Below are 25194 nucleotides of genomic sequence, written 5' to 3'. Positions count from 1 at the left end.
TCACTTTGAAATTTATGTGGATAGTGAATTAAATCAAGACACTAAATAGGAGGATACTAGAAGATAATAGAGAAGGCAACAACCTAGGCTGTATAAAATAGCAGTTGTATGAAGGGAGAGAAGATGCCCTATCCAAGAGATGTTGAAAACACACACAGACACAGACACCTGTATACCTCTTCTAGTTGTCTATATTTCAGATAGAGAACTCTAAAATGAGAAGTCTGATGTAAAAATAATTTTTATTTGATTGATTCCCTTACTACTTTAGGTGATTTATGTTTGTGTAGAAACTTTTGAATTTCATATACTCCAAGCTATCCATCCTATCTAATTATCTCTATACTTTGGTTATAAACTTATCACCTCCATATCTCTGAGAGGTATTCACATTGAATTGAGAAAACTAGAAAGCAATCTGACCAAAATTGGATATAGGAGCAAACCTTTTAATTTCATGTCTGCAGTGGCCCTTTGCAGTGATCTTTGAGTCCAAGACTAAAAATCTGATATTGTTTCTATTTCTCCATCTATTTGCCAGGAAATAATGGGAACAGTCACCAAGATCTTGGTTTTTTGATTTTAAGTTTCAGTCTAGCTTGCTCACTGTCTACTTTCACTCCCATCAAGAGGCTTCTTACTCTGGTCTATAAAAGCAGGGTATAGCTGGGACTGCATCCACTGGCCCACCAAAGTTTGCTGCCTTGGTGCATCATTAATGAACTATTTTAAATTTTACTTCCTGAGTTTTGCTTCTTTAATAAGCATGAAGGCCCAGATATGGAATTTTTGTTTTAATGTCACTCTCATCTTGAAAATCCTTTCCTTTTTGTTAAGAATCTCTTTAAGTTCATGTTTTCTTACCCTTCTAGGCAGTAGCATCCCTAAGGAGTTCTGCTTCCTTTTCTCCTATGGCAGAATGCTGTCTATGAAGGGACAATACTTTCAGAGGTATAAATCTTTCTAAGCATTATCTCTGCAGAATAAACACATTTTAAAGTCCCTCATTTACTGATGACTTAGAGTGCAACATATATTCCCCTCAACCTGCTTCTTCTCCATTCCTCTTTTATATGTCCTCCCATTATGCAGTTTAGTTCCATAAATAACAAAAGTGAACAGCAACACTGATTCACTTGGAGATGTGAGATTCAGTTAACTGTATTTCAGGTCTGTTCCTCCTTCATGACTTCTATTTAAGTTTGACTTTTCTATATCTCAATGATTTTTCTTTGTAAAAATCTACAGATATACTGTCTTTCCCCATGTAAAAGACCAGCCCTTTTTGAAAAAATTTGGGGTGTAAAAACTGGGATTGTCTTATATAATGGTTATAGATTTTTTTTAACTTGCATTTCCTTCTTTTCCAGGTTTGTTTTGCACTTGTTGTAGATTTTTGTACTTGCATTTCCCACTTTTTTGCACTTGTCTCTGCACTCATTGTTTTGCATTTGTTACCAGCATATTAGGTCACATTTTGCCACATTATTTCCAGAAATGGCTCAGAAAAGATTTTTGTACAGTGCTGAATTTAGGTTCAAAGTGATCTAGTTTGAAAAAGTGAATGGAAATCATGCTGCCAAATGTCAGTTTGGTCCTTCTCCAACTGAGAAAACAATTGAGACTGGCTATGGGAAATGCCCGGGCAGAAGAAGGCCATGAGTGGCAAGTCAGCCAAGTGACCTGAGTTAGAGAGGGAAGTGAAGAGATGGATGGAAGAGCAAAGGGCCAGTGGAATTCCTGTGTCCACAAAGATGGGTCAGCAGGAGGCCAGAAGAATTGTGATGAACAAGAAGTGACTGATCTCAAAGGAGATACAATTGGTGCTTCAGGTTCATAAAATAGAACGGTCTGAGCATGTGTCCCTGCACCAGACTTGCCCAAAAGATGCCTGAAAGCTATGAGCAGAAGGTTCTTGGATTTTATGATGAATAAAACAAATTCAATAACATTATACATTTTTTTTCACATTTTGGGACCCAAAATTAAGGTATGTCTTATACATGGGGAAATATAGTACTATTATTATCATGAATTCTAACCCCAAAGGTTTCTTTCTCTTTCTAGTTTTTTCCTGGGGTAATTTATTTATTTGTGTATTCTCTGGCATCAGTATTTGACCTTACTTCTTTTGTCTAGGGTGTTCACAAAGCAAATGATTTACCTGCAATGGGGGAGGGGGGATCAGGCTTTTGGTTTGTAAGGCTTTGTATGATATCTTGAGCACTTTTGCTCTTCAAAACAAATTTTATTCCCTTCTGTGGTATCTAAAAGTCTTGCCTTATTTTAATTTCCCTTTCTGTTTAACGGACTTCTTCCTTATCAAATGCAGAATGTTGTTTGTCATTGAAATAGTTAAATGTAGCTACAATGTATCTTGGTCAGTGGAGCAGTATTTTACTCCCATCTTACTCTCCCCACTCTAACACTCCAAACACAACTATAACTGTCTGAATTCCATTAGCAATTGATTTTCTGTGGTTAGGAGTCCTAGGCCATTTTCTTTTATTATTTCATACTGAAGTTTTTTTTTTTTTAGGTTTTTGTGAGGCAAATGGGGTTAAGTGGCTTGCCCAAGGCCACACAGCTAGGTAATTATTGTCTCAGACCAGATTTGAACCCAGGTACTCCAGACTCCAGGGCCGGTGCTTTATCCACTGCGCCACCTATCTGTCCCCTGAAGTTTTCTTTTTACTTATATTTATTTGAAAAATTTTAAGTTATATTGATGTCAGTCAGATCTTCTAGATCAATATGCTTTACTTGTATAGAAATCATGTGTCCTAATGTAATAATATTAAAGTCTTTTGCTTTTCTTCTATATTGATCTTCACTTCTGATAATCTGTACTTCTAAACAGTTCCCTTTTGTTTCTTTGAGGTGATTTGCCACAAGAGATTCAAATTGCCTTGTCTTGTCAATTATTTTTGCTGGGCAGTATATTAAATTCTTCTCGCGTAATTCTTATTTCTATCTCGAACCATTTAGGAACATGCTGCTGGGGTTCCATACACTCAGAAATGCACAGGGTCATTTTATTCATCAGGCATTGATTAGTTTTCCATTATCTTATAATATTTATTCACAGAGAATTGGACTTGTTTATTTTTCCTGTTGATAGACAGCCTGGGCTCAAAGTTTTCATTTGACCATTTTATTTCCTCCTGAAATCTTTGAAAATTTTTGTCTTTTACCCTTTTATTTCCCATCACTCACTTTTAAAAAATTTCTTCTTTTGTTTTTCCCTTAGATTTCCCAGGGGCTAGATCAAAAAAGCTATCTCAGCCTCTGCTCATGCTGGGTAATTCACTTTCAACTGACAGGAATCCCTGTGACTTCAGAGGAGACAGAACTGGTCCAGCTGGATTACAGTTCCATTTTATTCAATCTCTTTTCCTCAGATTTCAGACTAGTGATCTACCCCGGATCTCTGTTTTTAAATTATTTGTCTGATTATTGCTGCAAATACAATGAGCATGCTGGCACCCCAGGTACAATGCCTTCACCTTCCTATACCTTTTCTTTTTGAATGCAATGTTGTAAGTTGGGGTACAGTTGAGATCTCTTGCTTTGGTCACAATAGTGGGGTGAAGGCAGGGACAGGGGGACATGCTGGCAGAGACTGAAAATTAGCAAGAGAATTGCTGAGTGAATCCCAGAGCAAAAGTCTATAAGTTCTTTTGTACAACTCTACCAGAACATTGGGAGATGGAGTATGTAGTGATGAATGAGTCTGTTAGGGATTTATCTTCTTTCTTTTAAATCATCAGTTTTTTGTTTTTGTTTTTAACCCAATTTAGATCCAATTGCTTAACTTCTTATACATAACATTGGGGTTCACACTTAGAAATGTTGGGTTGTCTTAGAAAGAATTCACTAGATGTGGACTCTTTCCAGACAAATAGGCATTTTACTGGGCACTGTGATGGCACAATGGACTGAAATTTGGGAAATACTCCAGCAAAGAGGGATCTAACATATTCTCATTTATATAGGGAAAGAAGAAAGAAAAAATGTTTTCAGGTGATTATATCTGTCAGGGTGAATTCTGGTTGTCAGAATTTGGTGCCACCAAGGGACATTAGAACTTATAATGAAGTTACAAATATGCTTGTTGAAGGAGGGCTTTAGGATATCAAAGAACACAGGTGCCAATAATAGGTAATTAAGTCTCTAGCAAAAGGTAAAAGGTCAAGGATGGCCTTAAGCAAATCTGGAGCAATGGGCACTGAAAAAGGGCAAGAAGACAAAAAGGCCTTGGGCAAAACCAGAGACAACAGAATTAAATCATTTAAATAATAGGTAGAATTCCTGGTCTAGGAAGGACACTCAGGGCAGATCTGAATATTGGAGAGTGGGGCTCATTTATTAGGACCCCTCCATCACATAATTCTACTTTTGGAGAATGTTGAGACTTAACTAGGTTTGGAGAAAATGTATAATTCTGGGTGGCTAGAGCACCGGCCCTGGAATCAGGAGTACCTGAGTTCAAATCAGGCCTCAGACACTTAATTACATAGCCGTGTGACCTTGGGCAAGCCACTTAAATCCATTTGTCTTGCAAAAACCTAAAAAAAAAGAAAAAAGAAAATGTATACTTCTCCTTCTTGTTAGTCATGTCACAATTAAATCTTGGGGATGATTATAAAACCATTTTTTTTGGCAAGGCAAGGTTAAGTGACTTGCCCAAGGTCACACAGCTCTGTAATTCTTATGTGTCTCAGACCAAATCTGAACTCAGGTCCTTCTGATTCCAGGGCTGGGGCTCTATCCACTGCACTGCCTAGCTGCCCCATGATTTTAACACGTTTTAAGGAAAAACTGGTCTGAATGTCAGTGCCGGTCAGTCAATAAACATTTCATAATATACCAGGCATTGTGCTGAGTGCTGTGAATACCAAAAAAAAAAAGGCAAAAAACAGTTGCCATCTTCAAGGAGCTCATAATTTAATGGGGCAAGCAACCTATATATAGGATAAATAGAAAATAATTAACAGAAAGAAGGCACTAGAATTAAAAGGTATTAGAAATGACTTCCTATAAAAGGTGGCAGTTTAAATATTTAAAGGAAGCCCAGGAAGCCAAAAAATAGAGATGAGGAAGGAAAGCATTCCAGGCATGGGAAACAGCCAGAGAAAATTCCCAGAGTCAGTTGAAGAGTATTTGAAGAATGAATGGGCTTCAGGTATAACAAGACTGGAAATATAGGAAAGGATACATAATAAAGGGTTTTGAATGCCAAATGAAGGATTTTATATTGATAAGGAGTCACTCTAATTTACTGGGCAGGGGAGTGACACAGTCAGACCTGTTTTAGGAAAATCATTTTAGTGGATTAATGAAAGATGGATAGGAATGGTCAGAGACTTACAGTAGGCAGACCTATCAGCAGGCTATTATTGCAATAATGGTCTATGGTTAAGAAAGAGTAATAGTTCTGTGGGACTTTAATGAAACCCTTTTCAGGGTGGTTCTTCCACCTTTGGTGTCTACCTGGCACTCAACTCTTACCTGTGGCTCCAAGAAGCTGCAGCACACACAGTGGCCATACTTCAGTAAACAGACTTAGTAGACTGTCTAAACTAGATTGAGGTTAATGGACTGGTCTCAAATCCATCAGTGAGTTAGGGGTGTGTGTTTCTATTTCTAGCATGTTAAGACTTCCCACAGTGGGATGGGCAAATGAGAACAAATGGACCACTATGAGTTGGTAGCACATCAAAGACACCAAACTCATTCACTACATCCTAGATGCCAAGGGATTTCAATGACTTTGGGGAGGAAGAGTGCTGTTAACTTTTTGTAACTTGTCCTCATTTAAATCCATTTCATGCACCAGTCAAGACATCATTCCATGATGTCACTGGTCAACTTCAAAAAACAAAGGATAAACAGAAATATCACAACATTCCAGGTGTGAAGTGATTAGGATCTGTATCAAAATGGTGGCAAATATCAGAGGAAAGAAGAAATGTTGCAAAGGTGAAACCAACAAGCCTGGCCAACAGACTGGCTATAGGGAGTGAGTACTAGTGAGGAGTAAAGGTATTCCATGATGCAGCCTATAAAACAATTAAGACTCAAAAACACAATAAAAAGTTACTCCATGAGTGGCATCTACACAAACTCACCTAACAATATATAAGCAATGACGTGTTGAAGAAATGACAAGTCACACAGATTTATTTTTAGAAATGAAAAGGTTTATAGGGAGAGAAATTTGGGACCAGTTCATTGCCACTATACATTAGATTGTTCTTAAGGATCCTAGATTTGGTGATCAAGGAAGATTTTACAAAGAAGAGTTGCAGTCTTCACCCACTGATTAGGATTATACATCTGAAGGTCACAATTTTTCATGAACTAAGAAATAATAATTACAAATACATCCCTTAAAATATCCTTATTACTGAAATCCAAGGATTATCATAGATTTGACTAAATGACAATGACATAGTAAAGATTCATAATAACTTAAGAACATTTTAAAAGATGTTGCCTATCAAATATTTATAATTTCTAAGTTGCAAGGAATGAAGAACTTTTAAGATTCAGAGAGATAACTAGACTTTTCAAATTGTGCCATGGTCAATACTAGTGTTTTGTTCTCGAAGACCTTGGCATCAGGGAAATGATGCCATGACATGTACTTGAATGGGAATTGAGTGACATATATAGCGCTGACCACCCTTGCCCATGTGAAATTAAAAATTGAAACCCCACTATATTTTGTATTACTAATTATTGAGAATCATATCTAAATACTGGAATCAATATTTGTGGATCAAACATAGACTTAATTGTATAGATCACATTGATAAAACTTGTAAGAATTTAACTTCTTTCACAAAGATTCAAACCTTTTACTGATCATGGTGGGCAGACAAATCAATCTGGTCACAGAATGTTTGCCCATCATAAAACATTTTGGAGGATGTGAGGCAATCTAGTCATATCTGCCACTCATGAAACATTCTAGATGGTGTTACCTGTTTTTTTTCTGTTGCTCTGATTTATGAAACTCCCCCACTTTGAATCAAGCCAAGTTCTGTCAACCCTTCATTTCTGTGTGACCAGTCTTATTTTAGTTTGCATCACAGGACTGTTCCTGGTACATTATATAACTAGCTATATTAGATACATCCTTGGCTAATGAGGAGTTTTGGATCCCTTTAATTGACAATTATAAGCCTTGCTAATAACACTGATAAGGTTCAGATCTTGTGTCTCAGTTTCTCTTTACCATAGATTGCAGAGCTGTCCAGGAGCAATGTAATGGGCCCTCTACCCCAGGACATGAGTTCATGTAAGTCTTCCCACAGTTTTCTGTCATTTCTTATAACATAATTTCTTCCATCACAATTATATTCTATAACTTGTTCAACTGTTTCCTAATTGATTTTCAAAAAAAGAGTTTCAAATTCTTGACAAAAAGAGCTGCTATAAAATATTTTTGTACATATAGGTCTTTTTTTCCTTTTAGTCTTTTGGGATATGGAAATGGTAGTATTGCTAGGTCAAAAGCTATGCGGTTTTATACACTTTGGACAATGGTCCAAATTGATCTCCAGAAGGATTGGATAGGGTTCACAACTCCACCTACAGTGCATTAGTGTCCCAATTTTTACACATTTCCTCATCTTTTTCCTTTTCTATCATGTAAGTCAATCTAACAGGCAGGAGTTGTTTTAATTAAAACCCTTTAGGGAAACCTTTTACTATTTATTTAAAACTAGCATTTGAGGTCAGCATTCCATATAAATGCTATTAAGTAAGTTAATTAATTCTCCAAGTATTTTATCATAGAAAACTTTTTTGACAATGAGAAATTCATAAAATAAAGCTATTAAAAGGTTAGGTATTACTTTATTTTACCTGTAGAAAGATCTTCTTTGCTCTTTCACTATTATGGGAAGAAATATTTTTTTAACACTAGTGTAAAACAATAACAATAATAAACAAAGTCTAGAGGCTGAAACTATTCATGAGTATAAACTTACAAAGTATCTTATGCTCAATTAAAATAATCCCTCTTCATCTTTTATTATTTCTACAAAATTTAGGTCAATATTAAAAATATATCTAGGCGAGATCAAAAAAATCCCTAGTCATATGAAAAACTGCTCTAATTAGGGGTAGCTAGGCGGCACAGTGGATAGAGCACCGGCCCTGGAGTCAGGAGTACCTGAGTTCAAATACGGCCTCAGACACTTAATAATTACCTAGCCGTGTGGCCTTGGGCAAGCCACTTAACCCCATTGTCTTGAAAAAAATACCCTAAAAAAATTGTTCTATTTATTAGAGAAATGCAAATTAAAGCTTCTTTGAGGTACCACCTCACACCTCTCAGACTGGCCAATATGATCAGAAAGGACAATGATTGCTGTTGGAAGGGCTGTGGGAAATCTGGGATACTATTACATTGTTGGTAGAGTTGTGAACTTATCCAACCTTTCTGGAGAGCAATTTGGAATTGTGCCCAAAGGGCAACAAATATCTGCATACCTTTTAGATCCAGGGTATGATACTGGGTCTATACCCTGAAAAGATTATGAAAAAGGGTAAAAACATCACTTGTACAAAAATATTCATAGCAGCCCTGTTTGTGGTGGCAAATAATTGGAAATCAAATAAATGTCCTTCAATTGGGGAATGGCTTAGCAAACTGTGTATGTCATGGAACACTATTGCTCTATTAGAACCCAAGAGGGACCAGGAATTCAGGGAAGTCTGGAGCGATTTGCATGAACTGATGCTGAGCGAGATGAGCAGAACCAGAAAAACACTGTACACCCTAACAGCAACATGGGGATGATGATCAACTTTGATGGATTTGCTCATTCCAACAGTGCAATAATCAGGGACAATTTGGGGTTGTCTTCAATGGAGAATGCCATCTGTAACCTGAGAAAGAACTGTGGAGACCAAGAACTATTACCTTTAATTTAGGGGAAAAAACCTGATATCTTATTGTCTGATTCTTGCTATCTCTTTTACTTTATGTTTCTTCCTTAAGGATATAATTTCTCTCTCATCACATTCAACTGGATCAATGGATACCATGGAAACAATGTAAAGACTGGCAAATTGCCTTCTGTGGGGGGTGGGGGGAGGGAAGTAGGATTAGGGGAAAAACTGAAAAAACAAAAATAAATAAAATCTTTATAATCCAAAGAAATATGTGTGTGTTTGTGTGTGTGTGTGTGTGTGTGTGTGTGTGTGTGTGTATCTGGGTAGACAATTGATGAAGCAAGAAGCCTAACTCATGATCTCAGATTAAAAAATTAGAAGACAATCAAAATTTATTCAATGTTACTTTAAGAAAATCTTTTACAAAAGAACAGTGAAAAAGTTCCAAAGATTAAGAAAATACCGATATTTAGAGTACAAACAATTACAATGTCAAAATAGACAAAACTATTATATAAGGGAATACTTGAATAATGAAAACAACACATGAGTTGGGATCACTTCCTTGTTCTACTAATATGGAATTTAGTTTTTATATTTGCAACACCTGTCTGGAATCTGTTGAAATTTCATTTCACCAAGATGGGTTGTTTCTTCCCTTCAATGGGTCTCAGGTTCATTGCTTCTTAAGTACTTTGTATTCATTGTACAATTTCAAAGTAGTGTAATATTGCCAAGATGTGCTGAGGCATGAAGATATATCCAGTGTATAATGCCATTCCAATAATGGAAACCAACATGGAATCTGAGTTATAATTAAGGAAAACAATTAAGTTGTTTCTCTTAGTACAAGTGAGAATTTTAACAAAAATAATTTAAAATATAAAATATACATTCTAAAAAAGTAAACTCAAAATTTTTGAGGAATGCTTCCTTTCTAAACTGCAGTGTTTTATACTGTAATAATCACAAGTACCAAAATATCAAAAACCAATATGGGATTATGATAATTACTTAGACCATAAACATATCTTCAGTCATATTAAATTACTTTAATTCTCAATCTTTTCAATACATTTCACAAGTAATATTGTATGTCAGCAAAATATGAAATATCACTGCCTGCAAAGAACTAAAGATGAATATCACACTGAGGGCCATGGAGAACCATAAAAAGAATGTAAACAAACTGCAAAATATAATTAATTAACACTCCAAAGAGCAAGATTAAAGGATGTTATCAATAAATTGGAAGACAGGAAGTGAAAATGGGTTAGGCAGTAGGAAAGGGATGGCAAATAGTCAAAATGAGAGCCTTAGGAAGTCAGAAGAGAGCAAGGAAAGTCTTCAACAAAATGGGTGACCCCTCTGTGGAAAACTTTAGATTGAATATGAAATTGAGTAGAAACTACTCACCCAACCTGATCAATAACAATCCATTTTATACTTATTCCTCAAATCTGCTCCCAACAGAGTTAATTAAATCTACACAATACACAAATATTGATAACAAAATTATGTAAGTATTTCTTTTTCCTCAGTCTTTGATAAAGGTCAAACAGGGGGCACCTCAGGACCATAATCTGAGGATCATAAATAACTCTATAATTAGAATAGACTTCACAATGTAAACCCCTTAACTCACAAACTTGCAGAAGGAACTTAAATGACATATCCAAGGTCATCAAAAACAATTGATAATTGCTTTCAATATAGTTGGTTTTCGGGGCGGCTAGGTGGCTTACTGGATAAAGCACCGGCCTTGGAGTCAGGAGTACCTGGGTTCAAATTCGGTCTCAGACAGACACTTAATAATTACCTAGCTGTGTGGCCTTGGGCAAGCCACTTAACCCCATTTGCCTTGCTAAAAAAATATATATATATATATATATAGTTGGTTTTTGCTGTAATACTATGTATTTTATCTTATGTATTTAAAAAGATTATTCTAAAATGGGGTTCTATAGGCTTCACCAGTTAAAAAACAAAACAAAAGCCACTCTAAAACAAGTCAGTATTCTTTTGACTGCCTCTTAATCTCTTCTCAGACAAAGGTCTAATCTGGGATGCTCATCAGTCAATATTATAATGTAACTAGTTGAATCCAGCTCCCAGTTTTCTTTATTATCCACAAGGAGAGGACAAATGTCCCCACAAGAAACTTCCACCATTCACAAGTAAACACAAAGACAATTTCAGTAAGGTTCCACCAGTTACAGTGATGCCATACAGTGGGAATGGAGGTCCCTGATTCACATAACCCTATAAGCAGTGCTCTTTAAGAGTCAATTAACCTTGCTCTGAGTGAAGAGTCAAGGTTAGTGTACTAAAGGCAAAGATATTCTCATCACTGTTGATCTTAATGAGTTATCAAATGAAAATGGAAGTAGAGAAGTCAGGAGGTATTATTAAGAACAACCTATCTCAGTTTCAAGATTGCTCCTACATTCTCTATGTAAAGGCAACATGACCTCCATCAGACAATGTTAAATATCAACTAAGCCCCATGCATGGGAGGTCAGGTCAGCAATAAAACAAACTAATAAAAATAAAAACCTATCTATGAAAGACTTTACAACTCTTGATTATGAACATACTCTTGAGGGGGGGGGAAATGCCATCAAAACATATATCCTGGAAAGCTTAAAAACTTTTTTCAGGAAACTTTATTCAAATACATAAATTCTTATATGTTTTATGAAATGCATGAAGAGGGCCTAAGATGCTCTCAGGGGCATCTGTAGTTATAGGTCATAAAGATAAGCCAGCAATGTCCTATTATAAAAAGCTCTATCCTCATTTCTTGTAAAACTATAGACATATTATACAAATAACTTATATTCCAAGCCTGGAAATAGCAAAGTAAATTCTAGTGACAGATTATTAAACTTAGGGCCATGACCCTCAAATTTTACTCCAAAAAGAATAATTAACTACAAAAAAGTTCTTGTAAACTATTGGAAAAGCAGAGAGTCATTAGGTAAGGAACACTTCCTCCAGTAATGGAACTTAGCAACTCACCTGTTAATTTACAGTCTTAAGTCACATAGTTAGTATATATAAAAATCAGGACTTAGCATCTTTCCCCATGTATAAGATGCACCCTTTTCTGAAAAATTAGGGGTCTAAAAACTGGGAGTGTCTTTTACAATGGTTGTAGATTTTTTTACTTGCATTTCCCACAATTTCATGTTTGTTGTCTCTGTGCTCATTGTTTTGCATTTGTTGCCTGTATAAGTTACATTTTGCCACATTCTGCCCAGAAATGGCTCAGAAAAGATTTTCATACAGTGCTGAATTCAAGTTCAAAGTGATCCACTTTGCAAAAGTGAATGGAAATCATGCTGCTGAGGGTCAGTAAGGTCCCCCTTCAACTGAGAAAACAATTGAGACTGGCTATGGGTAGAAGAAACTCACTAAAAATGCCCCAGCAGAAGAAGGCCATGAGAGGCAAGTCAGCCAAATGGTCTGAGTTAGAGAGAAGTGAAGAGATGGATTGAAGAGCAAAAGGTCAGTGAAATTCTTGAGTCCACAAAGATTCAGAAGGAGGTCAGAAGAATTGTGATGAACAAGAAGTGACTGATCTCAAAGGAGGGGACACAACTGGAGCTTCAGGTTCATGAAAAAGAATGGACTAGGCATGCATCCATATAGCAGACTTGCTCAAAAGATGCCTGGAAGTGATGAGCAGAAGGTCCTTGAATTTCATGATGAAAAAAACTTGAGTTCAATAATTTTATGTAACCCCCCCCAAATTTCTGGTCCCAAAATTAAGGTATATCTTATACATGGGGAAATATGGCAAAAGGGGATCTTGAACCTGGGAGATGATGGTAACTTCAACAGAAAGAGGAAAATATAAAAAAAAGGGGAAGGTTTGGAGAAAAGAAAATGAGTCCTGTCTTGAATATGCTGAGTTTGAGATCTCATTAGGAAATCCAGTTTGAAATGTTACTTAGGTAACTAACTGGTAATGTGCAACTAAAACTTGGAAGAAAAACAAAAGTAGAGCAAATGGGTTTCCATGTGCATATGCTCACATATGTAAACATACACACAGAGACACAGAATAAGTGTTAAACACATAAGAGAACAAAAGATTACCAAGAGAAAGTTTATATATAGGGTTTTGTTTTTAAACCTTTTTTCTTTGGACCATGGAACCTTTCAAAGTTGGGTAAAACCTATGGATCCTTTCCTAAGAGTACCAAAAAAAACTTATTTAGCTATATAAAAACAACAACAAAGTTTATGGACAACAGGTTAAAATCCCCTAAAAGCAATACAAGAGAGCCTAAGACAGACACTCAAGAGATTTCTAAAGTTATAGGTTTTGATAATGAGCAAAGGAGATAAGATAAGAGAAAGAATGGTTAAATGGAATGCAAAATAATAGTAGTATCTCAAAAATATAGAGAGGCTAAAGAATTCAGGAAGAGAGGGGATATTAAATGTTAATGTAGCAGAAAAATTGAGAAGGATGGACATGGAGAATAAGAGAATCTCATTTGGCAATTAAGAGACTGTCTTTGAAAAGAGCTGTTTCAGTTGAAGGCCTGAAGCTAGAATTCAAAGGGTTGAGGAATAGGTGAAAGGAAAAGGAATAGGGAATGTGAGCAATTTTTTCCTAGTAATTTGATTGAGAAAGAGAATAAAGATTTAAGATGATAGCTTGAGGTACATCTAGAAAATGCCTTTTTTATAGCAAGGGTGATTTGGGCCTGTCTGAAAAGGGTAGGAGAAGATGGCAGGGGATAGATTCAAACAGGCATGTAAGGAGGTAGGCCTTTGTTAAGAGAAAGGGTACTAAGTTTCAGCAACCGGGGAAAATAAAAGCATGGCAGATGATATCAAACAAGGTATTTTGAGTTAAAGAGAGGATTCATGGGGTACATTCCTTCAATTTTCATAGTAAATTTAATAGATGTTTATCTGAGAAGTTGGAGAGGGGAAAATTAGTGTGAGAATTAAGGAGAGAAAATGTTTGGGGCAGTTTATATGAGGAATAAGATCAAATTGATTAGGAAGGAATATCTAAAAAGAAGATGATGATGTTGATTTAGCTAATATTTAAATTGTGCCTAAATATATCAGGCACTTTAAAGTGCTTGACAGATATCTCATATGATCTCCACAACAACCCTGAGTGATAAGTACTATAATTGTTCCCATTTTACAGTAGGGAAAACTGAGGAAAATAGAGGTTAAGTGACTAACTCAAAGCCATAAGTTAGTAAATCTTTGAAGTTGGATTTATTCTCTGGTAAATGCCTTCAGACCCAGGGCTCTCTATATTGACAAGTGCCAATCTACACTGGTCAAGAAAGGGTTTCCTTGCCAGAGATTCCTTAAACCTTTGAAATCATTGGTCTAGAGATTATATGTGTGAAAATAACTAATTTGAGTAAAAGAAGTTTGATTAAGAAGCCACATGACTTATGTCAGAGAAATTACATCTGAATAGATAGAGGGCTGATCTCTGGGTATTACTGGCTACTCCTTGATTATGTAACAAGGCAATGGCCCATCTACATTGGTGGATGAAATTTCCTTACTGGGAATTCCCTTCACAAAGACATCATAGGTTCCCTTACCATAATAGTGATATTAGGTAGAGAAGACTTTTGATAAAAATAAAACTTATTTGTGTTGAAATCATTAAAGAGAAAAGAAACAGAAATTTGCTTTGATCTGAGTAGTGCTGATTTGAAACCAAAGGTTAGCAAGAATATTGGTACCTAACAATTCCAAAAATGCCAGTAAAAGTATTAATCAAGAAAGATAAATTAGATGTGATGGCATGTGCTTGTAATCCCAACTCCTGAGAAGGCAGAGTCATTTCTCTTGAGCCCCAGAATTCTGAGCTGCAGTGAGCTCAGCAGGACAGGTATTTACACTAAACTCTGGCCATTTCTATTTTTCTTTCTTACTGATCTTCTTTTTAAAAAAAAAAAGTTCTGGGGCAGCTGGGTGGCATAGTGGATAAAGCACCAGCCCTGGAGTCAGGAGTACCTGGGTTCAAATTCGGTCTCAGACACTTAATAATTACCTAGCTGTGTGGCCTTGGGCAAGCCACTTAACCCCGTTTGCCTTGCAAAAAAACCAAAAATAAAAAATAAAAATAAAAGTTCTTATGTCTCCATTTTCACAATCCCAAGCAATATGGGTTCTACATGTAGGTTTCACTCTAATGAAACTAATCAAAGATAAGCAATAATAACCTTTTTTTTAAAAGTTGTTAACTTGGGCTTTCCCTGGGAGGGGGCAGCTGCTCCTCAGCTCGGCTACCAGCAGAGCCCAACTTCTGTGGAGCCTGGGGTGGGGGGGCCAGGCACAAGCCACCTCCCGCCAAGGGCCAACCCCCCCCCCCCATCAAGGACCCCTCTAAGGTTTCATTATGTAGATACCAGAGGGAGGGGCAAGCCACTTTTGTTGCTATTCCACCACTTTTGTTGCTATTCTACCACTTTCCTGAGTTCTGGTAAAAGCACTTCCCTTCCTTTCATTAAAGATTTCACTGACCTTTAAAAGAAAATTTGTTAATCAAACAAAAATACAAAGACAGAAACAGAAACATAGAAGATTTTATAAGAAACTGTAAATTTCTGTTATATAGCATGTATTTCTGCATAAATATGTAAAAAATTTTATCTTTTGGATATTCCACACAACAAAATAAATCTTGTATAATTTATGTGTAGTATTCAAAAAATTTAGAAGACTTGGAGATAGAGCAAAAAGAGCACAAGACAGGGCAGCTAGGTGGTGCAGTGGATAGAGCACTGGCCCTGGAGTCAGGAGGACCTGAGTTCAAATCCAACCTCAGACCCTTAATTGCCTAGCTGTGTGGCCTTGGGCAAGTCACTTAACCCCATTTCCTTAAAATAAAAAAAAATTGTTTAAAAAGCACTAAAGTGGGAGTCAGGAAATTTGAGTTTAAATCCTGGTTTTGCATCTTTCATAGAACTGAATATACTACTTTTACCTCCAAGGACAGCCATTTTCCCACTTGAACAGGTTTTAAAAAAGATAAACTGAAAATTCCCTTAGAAAGTCCAAGGAAATTTGGTTAGCAACCATTATCAATGGCTTATTTATATGCTGAGTAGTGTTCAGATAACAAAAAGAAATAGGAGACAAGATTTTAGTCATACAGTATCAAGTTATATCCTGTAGAAAGGAAATCTATATAAATTATTGAGATTAAAAGATCTCAAGACTAGTTCAGTAAATACAGCAATTCATATCCAATTCATATTTAATCTGATATAACTCAGTGGCAATTATATTATTTTAGCATGATCTAAACTCAAATTAAAAAGTTATCTTTAATTTTTCTACTATTCCTACTGATATACTGTCCACAAGACACTACAGGGAGTGTCTCATACTGGATTTCCATCAAGAGGCTTGAAAACAAGTTCAACCAGACTATGCTACACACACACACACACACACACACACACACACACCCTGTTCTTGTGTCTCACATGATTTTGTTTTTGGGTTGACTCATATTCATAAGTGTACAGCCCCCCCTGAGGAGACTCACTCTACCAGTGCTGAGAAGTTGCCCAGGATCACACATTCAGTATGTGTGTCAGAGGCAGATCTTGAATGCAGATTTTACTATCCATAAGACTGGCTTTTTATTCACTACACTATTTGCTTCTACACAATATTAAAATTATTGTTTTAAAATGAATTAATAGTGTACCATCATACTCAAGAGTCCAACTTTAATAGAACACTCATCTTGAAAATTGATGTTGGCAATCAACAAAGAATCTAATAGAACAATAGCTTAAGCATGTAGCAAAAATAAAACTACAAAAACATTAACATTTCCATTCATTACTACAATAAGAGTAACAATTTAAAAAATTTCTTAGATACAAAATGCATAAAATATCTGGGAGTTAGTCTGCCAAGACACATATAAGATTTATAACATTTTTGTTTGTTTGTTTTTTGTTTTTTCTTAAAAGGGTATGTGCTCCTGGGATAGGGGAGAAAAGTAGACTGGGAAGTCAGGGATTACATTGGGTTAGGAATTTTAACAAAGTACGGCAATTTCTTGAAATCTATTCAGGGGCAAAGTCACAAGGGCCAATTTTTTCCCAAAACCTTTCCTGCAAAATGAATCTAAGAATTCTGTATTGAGTGGAAAAACCTGCCAATGGCATACAACAGAAATGATACCAATTGTGGATGTCAGAGGCAACAGCTGCTGCAGCAGTAACAGAGGGAGTATATGTGTACCCAAGGCACAAGGATGATAACGGCACTGAAGAACTGGTCAGAAAGAAATTCCAGGAGATCTTGTTCTAGTACTGGGCCCAGAATTTGTGTATCATTTGGCAAGTCCAAAGATCATTACCCCATTCTCATTCAGAATTCCAGGATGAGAAAGAGTTTGCAAGGGAGCATGATCCCTACCTGGGTAAGGACAAGAATGCTCACAGTACCTTGGAAGCACCAAAAACCAACAGGTCTCCTAGATCAAGATATAGAAACTCAGTCATCTTTCCCAAAAAAGTGAATAGTGCCCCCATCCCCAGGTGAAGAGAGACCAACTTCACCACGAAGTCCAAAGTCAAGAAATAGGTTGGAACAATAAGTACATACACAAAAGAACTGATACAATGTATGGACTAAATGGCATAGCATCCAAATTCTTAAAGGAAAGGTTCAATTGGTTTACAGGACTATAGTGGTCCTATAATTCTATACTAGTAAAACCAGACTAATGGGGGAACCTCAATTTACCCCTCTCAGACCTAGAAAAATCTAGATATCAAACAAACAAGAAATGCTTGATGAAAAAAATTTTAGATATTCACTATATACATCAGAATTGAAAGGATAAATACAATTTTAGAAAAGTGAGACATGATAGATAAGGAATATACCTAATTCTGTGAATGGCACCCTCATAAAAACTAGTTATATAGCAGGGAAGAGAAACCTCATATGCAAATGCAAATTTTACATGAATCAACTGAATTCCATCACTGGTAGTACCTCAAAATTGTTTTAATTTGTATTTCTCTAATCATTAGTGATTTAGAACATTTTTTCATATGACTATTGAAGGCTTTTATTTCTTTAGAAGAGGATGGTTTCAGGAAAATGAAATGACTAGCATCATAAGATTGTATACAGAAGTATTATAATGATAATCAACTTGGACAGACATAGCCATTCTGATTAATACAATGATTTAAGACAATGCCAAAGGACTCATGATAAAAACTGCTAGTCATTTCCAGAGAGAAAACTTATCAACTCAGTGTGTGAAGCATTTTTTTCTTTTTCTTGCTTCTTTTCCCCTTATAATATATTAGACTAATGTGGAAATATATTTTACATGACTTTATATGCATAATGAATACATGTATCTCTTGCCCTCCCAACCAGAAGGGAAGAGTTGGAGATAATTTGGAATTGAAAATAAAAAATTAAAAAGAAATGTCCAGCCTCTTTTTTGGTCTGATTGGTCCTTATCATAGCTATCATTTACATAGCATTTTACATCTATTATCCCCTTTAATCCTCACAACCCTGTAAGGTAGGTTCTATTATTCTCATTTTATAGATAAGGAAACAAGAGTCTATGAGAAATAAATTGAATTGTCCTGGGTCACACAGCTAAGTTAAGTTTCAGAGGCATCATCTTTGAGGTTTTGACTCCACATCTTACACTCTGATCTACTTAACTATTTTAGCTACTTTATAGTAACATGTACAACTTACACAATGATCAGTTTGGAATTACGCCAGGATTGCAAGGTTGGCTTGCTTAGGAACACTATACATCTAAAAGATTACATTAATAACTAGAAAATAAATTATATGTTTATATCAATAGGAAAAAAGCTTCCAAGAAGACATTATAACCATTCTTGTATTAAAAAGTACTAAAAGATGTAGAAATAATAAATCTATCTAAAACTAAGAACTAGCATTGTATATAATAAGAATGAAGAAGTTTTTTCCAATAAGACCAGGGAAAAAGCAAAGATGTCTATAGTCATTATCTTAGAAAGGCTAGCTATAGCAATAAGACAAAGAAATGGACAGAATAAGCAGTCAAAGAAGAAACAAAATTACTTTTTTCTGCAGATGATGTGATGATTTACTTAAGAGAAGCTAAGAATCAACCAAAAAAATTAGTAATTTCAACAAAGCTGTTGAATATAAAAAGAAATCACTAGCATTTCAGCATATTCTCAACAAAACACAGGGGACATTTCATTTAAAATAACCTCAGAATATATAAAAAAATTATAAATCTACCTATCAAGACACACAAAGGAACTAAATTAGAATAACCATTAGACATTCATTGTGAAAATAAAGAACAGAATAATGGAACAATGACTTGCTCACTAAGCCAATATACTTTAATTTATTTAATGCCATAGCAATCAAATTACCCAAGGGTTATTTTATAGAGAAAGAAAAATTCACCTAGAGGAACAAAAGATCAAGAAGATCAAAAGAAATAATGAAAAACTGAGATGGAAGGGGTCCTAGCAGTACCACATTTCTAACTATACTAGAAACCAGCAGCAGTGAAACAATTTACTACTAGTTTAAAAACTTAAGAGATTAGCCAATATATTGGATTAAGTATGACAAATGGAACCTCATGGATAGTAATCTAGCATATGATAAACCTAAAGATCCTGGCTACTACTATTGGACAAAAACTGTTGGAAGTAGTATAAAAGAAATTAGATCAACTACAAATGTACACATAAGAAGCAAGGAAGAAATCATCTTTCAGATCTACAGAAAAGCCAACACTTCATGACCAAACAAGGGATAAAGATCACAGAAAATAAAGTGAACAATTTTGATTACATAAAACGAAAAGAATTTTGCACAGACAAAAAATCCAGCTAAAATTATAAAAGAAACAAGAAAACTAGATGTCATTCTTGACTTCTAACATTGCCACCATGAAATCAATCAATTGCTAAGTCTGGTAAATTTTAACTTTGAAACAATTTTCCTAAAATCTCCGTAAATTCCTCAAATACTACCAATACTATGGATTGCAGGCCCTAATCACTTCACATCTGGACTAACCCAAGGGACTTTCCATTGATATCCCCGTTTCCAGACTTCCCCAACTTCATTTCATCCCCCCCCCACAGCTGCCAGTAATTTAATTGAAGTGATTTATATAAAGTACTGATTTAACCATATTGTCTACTTTCCCCTAGTAAATTCCAGATTCCCTATTAAATACAAGATCAAATATAAATTTTGGTTTTTAAAGTCTTTCATAACCTGGTCCTTTTCTATTTTCTTCTATTCTTATTTTTTCTATTTTCTTCTATTCTCTAATTTTAATTGACTATCCTTCATGCCTAAAATGCTTTTGCTTATCTCTGCCTTCTGACTTCCATGCCTTCCGTTCAAGTCTCATTTAAAACATTAAGGTCACAGTTATACTGAAGATTTTTCTAGGCAAAAGAATTTATTAGTGGAAAAATATTTACATCAGCTCTTCTTGTGGTGGCAAAGAATTGAAAATTAAGGAGATGTCCATCAACTGGGAAATGACTGAACAAGTTCTGGTGTGATTGTGATGGAATACTCTTGAGCTATAAGGAATATCAAGTAGAATCCTTTAAGAAAAACCTTGGAACTTATTTGAACTGATGCAGAGTGAATAGAACCAGGAAACCATTGAACACTGTAATAGCAATATTGTAAATTAATCAATTATGAAAGGTTTAAGTACTCCAATCAAGACAATTCCAAGGGACTCTGTGAAAAATACTATCCACCTGCAGAGAGAGAACTGATATACAATGAGTGCACACTGACCCATACTCCTCCAGCTAGAGCAGTTTCAATGCCTGAAGTGGAGGACCCCTTATGTGGGACTATTCCAATGCTGCTATTGCCACTGCTACCACCTGTACTGCCATCTACCTGGAATTAGAGTCAGAGCCAGAGCCTGAGTGCAGCTGAGATCCTGCTAGATCCCCCAGAATCATATTGGTGTAAAGCGAGAACTATCAGTACATTTTGTTTTATTTTTGTTTTGTGTATTTTGCAACATGGTTGCAAAAACATGGAAATGTTTTGAATGATCACATATATATTTCTTATTTATCAATGGGTAGATAAGACCAGATCTTATATTAATTTTTGCTCCAAAAGATGCATTAGAGCTTCTTTTTAGGGAATCTGGAGAAAGGCAGTCATTCCTGAGGGAATCATCATGTGATCAATTCTTCTCTCTGCAAGGAAGTTCATGTCTTTGGTGAGGTGAGTGATGGATGAATCCCAGACTAGCAAACCTCTGGTCATCTTGCAAAACAAGTGGCAGCATTAAATCCATCCACTTCCTTATAACTGCTTGTGTGCCAGGTTTTTAGTTTCAAGAACATAAATGTCTGAAACATATTCAATCTTAATCTTTCTTGCCCTTAGTAATTTGCTTTCTTTCCATTCAGTGAGCATTTTAATTATGTGTTATGTCTGTACTCCAAAGTCATTTGGCAATAAGTTTAGAGTTCATTTGTTTACGTAGGTATTTACCTCTCATCCAAAGGTGCCTGCTTAGATATTTACAAATACTTAATTACAATTTATATTAGTTTATTACATAATATTTTAAATATTGATATCAATATTATTTATTTATATATTAATCTTATCATTTTATAATTCAATGTTTCCATTTTGTGTTGTAACAGACAGATGGACTAAATGCTTACTAAATAACTGATTTTTTTTTTTTGCTGCAAGGCAATGGGGTTAAGTGGTTTGCCCAAGACCACACAGTTAGGTAATTATTAAGTGTCTGAGGCCGCATTTGAACTCAGGTACTCCTGATTCCAGGGTCGGTGCTCTATTCATTGTGCCACCTAGCCACCCCTAAACAGCTGAAGATCTTAACTGGTTTATTTTGGGGGTGGACTTAAGAGCATCTTGAAAAATTATGCTAGGGCTTATTTTCTAATTAGGTCTTCCCCTTCCCCCCAAATAGTGTATCTTTCCTCTAAGATTATATCCAGTTTACATATATTGTATATATATATCTGTATATCTACATCTTGTTTATTTTCAGCTATTGTTTGTTGTCTCCTCCATTAGACTATGAGCTCCCAGTGGGCAAGGGCTACCTCAGTACTTAGTACAAGTGCTAGCTGACTAATTTAAATAATTAAAGCTACTCCTCAATTGGAAAAAAAAATCTAAGACTAAAAGCTAGTAATTTTCTTTTTAAAAAAATTTTATTTAGTATTTTATTTTTCCCAGTATCACATAAGAACAATTTTTAAAATTCATTTAAAAAATTTTGTGCTCCAAATTCTCTCCCTTCCTTCCTCTCCCCAACTTCCATAAGACAAGCAATTTAATAGATTGCACATGTGAAGTATGAAACATGGAAATTTTAGAAAGATCAGAAATGCAGTGCTAATTATAATATGATATAGTATAACAGGAAACAGAACATGTTTTGCTTATACATAGATTTTTGTATGTTTATATACACACCTACATACAAAAGTCTCCCCAAAGCATAACAGGAAACAGAAGAGAAGGTGGGAAAAAGACCCCAGTTCAAAGTCTTCCTTACAGCACCTGAGGAACTCTCCCTTCAAAAGCAGTTGTTAGGGCCAGTTCATGAAGAAAATCAGTAGCAGATAGGAGTGTTAAGCCCACAAGGCTAGGGCTGGTAAAGGTAAAGTACAGGTGCAACTATAGCAGCTACTCCAGTCTCTCAATAGTAAAGAAGCGACAAGAAACCCTTGACATTAAGACATTATCCAAACCTAGGAGTATGATGGGAGTGTCCAGTTTGGGAAAAAGGAATAGTCCCAGTTTACATGGAAAATAAAGTCTGTAAAGAAAAGTAATAAAAAAAAACTTGAAAAAGTAAGTGTATTGTAAAGAGCTATATACACTATAGCAAATTTGTGAGTATAGCAGTAACAGGGTTTGATGTGATTTAATGTTAAGTTACGTTGGAAGTTGTAAGGATGGATTAGAAGGAATACAGTGGAAATCCATTAGGAACTTATACTTTCTGGGTTCTATAAGATCTCAAAGCTCCAATTAATTTTGGTTTTTGCAAGGCATGGGGTTAAGTGACTTGCCCAAGGTCACACAGCTAAGTAACAATTAAATGGCTGAGGCTGGATTTGAACTCAGGTCCTTCTGACTCCAATCCAACATAGTTTTGATATCACTGAAAAAACATCTTTTCAAAAACTCTATAATTAAGAAAACTTCTTGGTGAAGCATATCAACTATTGATGAAACCCATGTTTGAGCACTACCTTAACAAAGAACCTAGAACAAATCACTTAGTAATTTTTCTGGAGGAATTAAAATAGCTATAGCAATAAATCTTTCAAATTTCAATCTTACTCAATTATAAATGGTGCTGGGGTATATATAAAGTGCTTTTCTGAATTCCAAAGTAACAATAACATTCTGAATCCTTGAAGTTTTTCACACACATACACACAAATATGTGAATACATATATATGAAAATAAAATATTACGTACCTCACAGAGAATTAGAAATCAAATCTGGGCTGGCTAGGTGGAGCAGTGAATAGAGCATGGGTCTTGGAGTCAGGAGTACCTGGGTTCAAATTTGACCTCAGACACTTAATAATTACCTAGCTGTGTGGCCTTGGGCAAGTCACTTAACCATATTTGCCTTGCAAAAACCTTAAAAAAGGCTGATTTGACATCGATGGATTTTTGAAGACATTCTATTAATCCCATCAGTTTATAATTTTAAATGAATTTGCTATTTTCCATACACTAGCAATAAAATTACTTTAATATTTCACTATAATGTTTTACATGTTCATTTTAAAAACTAAGGCCCTCTCCAGGAAACTATACTGACAACACCAATGGGTATACAAAAAGGAATGCCCTGTACCTGTCACTAAGACAGACTTAAAACAATTATTCCGGGAGCCATCATTTGGCCTACTTTTTTCCTTTGGAAAACCAACTTAGTTGTCCATTTCAGTAGGGCCTTTTGGTCTTCCGACTACGAACAAATAGTCTCTAGTGCACAGCTAAGCGTTAATGAGTAAGATCCGGAACTCAGCGCTGCTGGGGCACAAGGATAAGTGTCCACCGCTTCCCTGGGAGCCAGTGTTTAGGCCCTCGGACGGCCCTGCGCTACGAGGCGCGCCCAGCCCTCTGCCTCCCTCACACGCGGTCACCGGAAGGCGGATCCCTTCGGCCACGCGCAGCGGCGGAAACTCTGCTCATGGGCAGCGGCGTCTCCACTTTTCTCCACGTCTCTCCCTCCTCCTTTCTCTCCTTCCCGCCCCGTTCTCAGGCGGCTCCAAGGAGGATGCACGCAAGCGCCGCCACGTCCTCCAAAGCCCCCCGCCCCCCAGGGACCCCCGAACTTTCCCACGCTCGGAGGCCCACACCCGCGGCCTAGTCTGGGCTCCGCCCCATCCGGGGCTCTCTCGGCCACTCGGCTCCCGGGACGGCTGACGTCACCTCCTCCCCTCCGCCAATCCGGCTCTTGCTCCTTGCCCCGCGCCCGCCCGCCCGCCCCCAAGTCCCGTCCCGCCGCCCCCGCCGCCGAGCGAGCAGGATACTGAAGACCGTCCTCTCCCAAGGTTCCAGCATGTAGAGCGCCGTGACGAGCAGGTACTGGTAGTAGAACCAAGACATCTGCTGCCAAGCCCTTCCGAGCGTCGCGCCCGCCATCGGAGCCTCCACCGAGAACCGTGGCTTCCGGGAGCCTTCGCGTCGACACCCACTCCCTCCCGCCGAGGCCTCTCAGCCCATTCAGCCGGAGGAGACGTAGGCGTCGCCCCGCCTGCTCCGCTTCCCGTGCGAGCTGACGTCAGCCCCGCCTTCCTGGGAAGCTCCTGATTGGTTGGAGGCTTGCGGTGGGCGGGTCGCGCCGCTCGCTAAAGCTACTGTCACTCAACTGCCGGGATTCGGGCTTCTAGCCCGGGCCTCGGCGCTGGAGGTGCGGCCTCTGGAAGGACGCCGGGAGGGCGTGGGCTCGAGCTGGGAAGAAGCCGGGCAAAAGTGGGAGCGGTTGGCAGAAGTGGAGCATAATGTGCCTGGGGGGGACTTGAAGGGGTCACCAAAGACTAGACCGGGTGATTCCCTCCGGGTGCGCCTTGAATAGCGGCCCTCCTTATTGCACTGTGTATACACACAGATACATAAACACGTGTGTATACACATAACTATACATGGTTACATGTATGTATGTATATATATGTGTATATATATGTATATATATATATATA

The 25194-nt window shown here is 36.9% G+C and overlaps 1 protein-coding gene across 1 annotated transcript; it reads right to left on the bottom strand.

Annotated features, from left to right (window-relative positions):
- Positions 1-5000: 5000 nt before the first annotated feature.
- On the bottom strand, positions 5001-24757 carry LOC141522496 (serine palmitoyltransferase small subunit A-like). Its single transcript, XM_074235984.1, has 2 exons — positions 24526-24757; positions 5001-9715 (listed from the first exon to the last, which is right to left on the bottom strand). The coding sequence occupies exons 1-2, from the start codon at positions 24635-24637 to the stop codon at positions 9612-9614; spliced, it is 216 nt and encodes a 71-aa protein (XP_074092085.1). The 5' UTR covers positions 24638-24757; the 3' UTR covers positions 5001-9611.
- Between the last annotated feature and the right edge of the window lie 437 nt (positions 24758-25194).

This window comes from Macrotis lagotis, chromosome 4, assembly GCF_037893015.1.
Source record: "Macrotis lagotis isolate mMagLag1 chromosome 4, bilby.v1.9.chrom.fasta, whole genome shotgun sequence".
In the NCBI taxonomy this organism is placed as follows: Eukaryota; Metazoa; Chordata; class Mammalia; order Peramelemorphia; family Peramelidae; genus Macrotis; species Macrotis lagotis.
Note: the sequence above shows the minus strand (reverse complement) of the source record. Positions and strands in the feature narration are given on the sequence as shown.